We start from the raw sequence: 3,154 nt of genomic DNA, 5'->3' as shown, positions 1-3,154 counted from the left end.
TATGCCGGTTTTTCAGATATCCACATAGAAAAATATCTAGATCCACACGACAAAGATATCTAGGTCTAAAATAATCTCATTCCCCAGACCTCCACTAGGGGGACAAGCACACACACACAGTAAAGTCTTCAGAGATATCCGGGTTCCATGTCTACACGGATCCAGTGAATCGGATATTTTTCAATGTCTTCACTTATTTATCCGGTTTAAAAAATATCCAGTTTCACAGCCGAAATATCCAGCTTCGTGTGGCTGCAAGCGCCAACAGCACAAAAAAATGTCTAGCTTCAGAAATATCCAGCTCTGCGTAGCCGGCACCTTAAAGAACTTCTGCCCAAGTCATTTTGGAATCAAACAAACATTCTGATGGCTGAGGACATAGTCAATTAGGCACAACAAAGCAGCAGTGTTAGGAGAGTAGAGTTAGGCAGAAATGTCAATTTGCAGAAAAATATTACTTGGGCAATTATGCTATGAGGCAGAACGTTATGGAACATTAGTAGTGGATAATGAAGGCCTTACAGAGTGGTGTCTTAATGAATAGACATTAAGCAAATTCCTTTATTTTCAAATAACTTCAACACCTAATTGTACCAGAGGTTAAATAGTATAGTTAAACTTGTAAAATCTAGTTAAGCTCTTAACATATACAAAATATGCTTTTAAAAATGTATTTAGAATCTGGTGACTTATAAAACTCAAAACAAAAATGAATTATCCGTTGCCAATTCTGTTGTTAAATGGTCTACATGGAATATTTGGTTGTAGACATTTGACAGCTTTGTGTAGGAGGTAAAGATTTGTTCCAAGGGAGAGAGAAAACTACAGCTATAAAAACATGATATAAAAAAAGAAAATCAATAGCACATTACAGTTTGACAGAACCTTTTTAGAAAGGGCTCATATATACTTTGCATCATCATCATAATCATCATTTATGAACGACTGAACGTTGTCCATTTACATTTTTGTATCGTCAACCTGAAGAGTCCTCGTTATAAATGCAATTATTGCTAAGCAGGGGAAGGAACCAGTGCAGGGAACAAACAAAAAAGTGTAAAAAAAGGAATAAAAAAAGCCAAAACGTTGTAGATCTACCACCCGCACTTGTGTAATGTGTACTGTGATCGCTTTCCGCAGGGAACAAACAAAAAAGTGTAAAAAAGGAATAAAAAAGCCAAAACGTTGTAGATCTGCCACCCGCACTTGTGTAATGTGTACTGTGATCGCTTTCCTCACCATCCTATTTTAAATAGAGAACAAATGCCCCCCAATCCAACAATCTAAAAAAAAAGAGGAAATGTTTTGAACAGTCAATCATGTGTATTTGCATGTGGGCAACCCCCTTTTCCGTGCTAAGCTGCAAACCAAAAATAAATGTGGTTCCTTCCGCTGTTGCCAAGTGCCACTAGGCTACCAGTTAAGAATAAACAGTATAAAAATGCCAAACAGCCACTACTACCACGCACATGCTGCGATAGCGCTAGCTTTTTAAAGGTTATACAAAATATACAAAATAAATATGCTGAAATCAAATGACCTAGCATGTTCCATATTATCAGTGTATAAATAAGCTTATGGATATCGTCGGACAAAAGCAGATGTACCTTAAAGGAGCTATAGTCAACTTTTTCTTGTAAAACGGATGCTAAAATAAAAATAATGTTTCGAAAATATTTTATAAAAAAATAAGCTTCATATATGTGTTTCAATTAAAAAATGACCACAAAAAGCGTAAAATAATGATAAAATAATCATTTTGGCCCTTTGTTTACATTTACAGGGCCCGTACTTTGTTTACATCCTAGTCTGTAGACTAGGATGTACACCTACAATGAAAAAGTTGACTATAGCTCCTTTAAATCTCCATTAATTTAAATCGCCAATGTCTTGTACGCGAATCCCCAGTACATCCATCTGATACATATTCTGCTGCTAAGGCTTTTTCTTTTTAACATTAGCTTAATAAGAAACAAATGCTTATGCTCAGTTTACAACAGCCAATCTACAAGCTCACAACGGGTCGCAGACACGAGGCAGTGAGAGCTTGCATATTGGCTATTTTCGAAGTATAAATCACGCCTTCGTTTCCCTTCTCTTAGAGATCAGTTGTCAATATTTGAGCCATGGGTGAGCGGCGATAGAGTCTTTGCTGCGGTCACCGTAGTCGTAGAGCAGCTCTTCGCCCTCGGCGATGTTCCGAGACGCCACCAGGATGAGGTGGGGGATGCCCTGGATGTCGTGGAGCTTGGTTTGGCAGTTGCCATTTTTACTGTGATTTATAAGCCTGCCCATTCGGCCAGTCTCTTTCGTGGCATCCACACTAAACAAAAAAAAGAAGAAAAGCCATAAGTATCAATTATATTAAAATGTGCAAAGTAACAGGATAGACCAGGGTTCCCCAATTAGTTTTCCCCAAGGGCCGAATTATGTCTAGGGTACCAAGCCGAGGGCCACAACATTGCAGGGGGCAATGGTGGCGTTCCCACTACTCCAGCGACAGTTTTCGTCCAAAACCGTTCGTTTTGAATTTATCATTTTAAAAATGATTTAAAAACTAGTGAAAACAGCCGATCTACAAGCACACAACGCCTCGCGGTGCGAGGAGTTGTGTGCTTGTAGATTGGCTGTCACTTCTTTTGTGCGACGGCCTTGTATGATTTGCGAAAGAACGTACAAATTTGGAGATACGAGATTTCCACCCGACAATGACGATATACTAGTGTTGTTGCTGCTCTTATACCATTACTGGGGTTGGTGTGGGCCAGACAGTAGCCCCCCGCGGCCCGCAAATGGCCCGCGGGCCCCCTATAGGGGAACCCTGGGATAGACGGACACTTTTTTCAATGCCGCAAATAGTTTTTTTTCTACCTTTTCTACCTACCGTAGTTGTTTCTGTTGTGTGGAAACCTTACATGTCTAAAACCGTTCAGGATTATATTTTAAAATCGTTTTAAAATAGTGAATATTGCATATTGAAATATTGAACAAACCTTTCCTGTTATTAGAACCATCTACAAACAGATTAGTTATTGCGATCCAATTCATTGGTTCTCAATGTGTGGTCTGGGGGCCCTTCAGGGGGGGGGGGGGTCCCCAGCTAAATGATTGATAGTTTGGAACAGAATGGACCTTTACGGTTGTTGAATTAACC

The 3,154-nt window shown here is 39.4% G+C and overlaps 1 protein-coding gene across 1 annotated transcript in view; it reads right to left on the bottom strand.

Annotated features, from left to right (window-relative positions):
* Positions 1–1,943: 1,943 nt before the first annotated feature.
* LOC308299175 (N-lysine methyltransferase KMT5A-A-like) overlaps positions 1,944–3,154 on the bottom strand; it is a gene marked incomplete at its 5' end in the record, with an annotated part of 9,952 nt that continues 8,741 nt past the window's right edge. Inside the window, one exon of the mRNA XM_080742893.1 lies at positions 1,944–2,323. Coding sequence (XP_080599019.1) covers positions 2,113–2,323 — 211 coding nt within the window. The 3' untranslated portion in view covers positions 1,944–2,112. The remainder of the gene's footprint in view (positions 2,324–3,154) is intronic.

Source organism: Nannobrachium achirus (assembly GCF_963921795.1).
Source record: "Nannobrachium achirus genome assembly, chromosome: 15".
NCBI lineage: Eukaryota > Metazoa > Chordata > Actinopteri > Myctophiformes > Myctophidae > Nannobrachium > Nannobrachium achirus.
The sequence above is the reverse complement of the archived record's forward strand: the minus strand, read 5'-3'. Positions and strand labels throughout refer to the sequence as shown.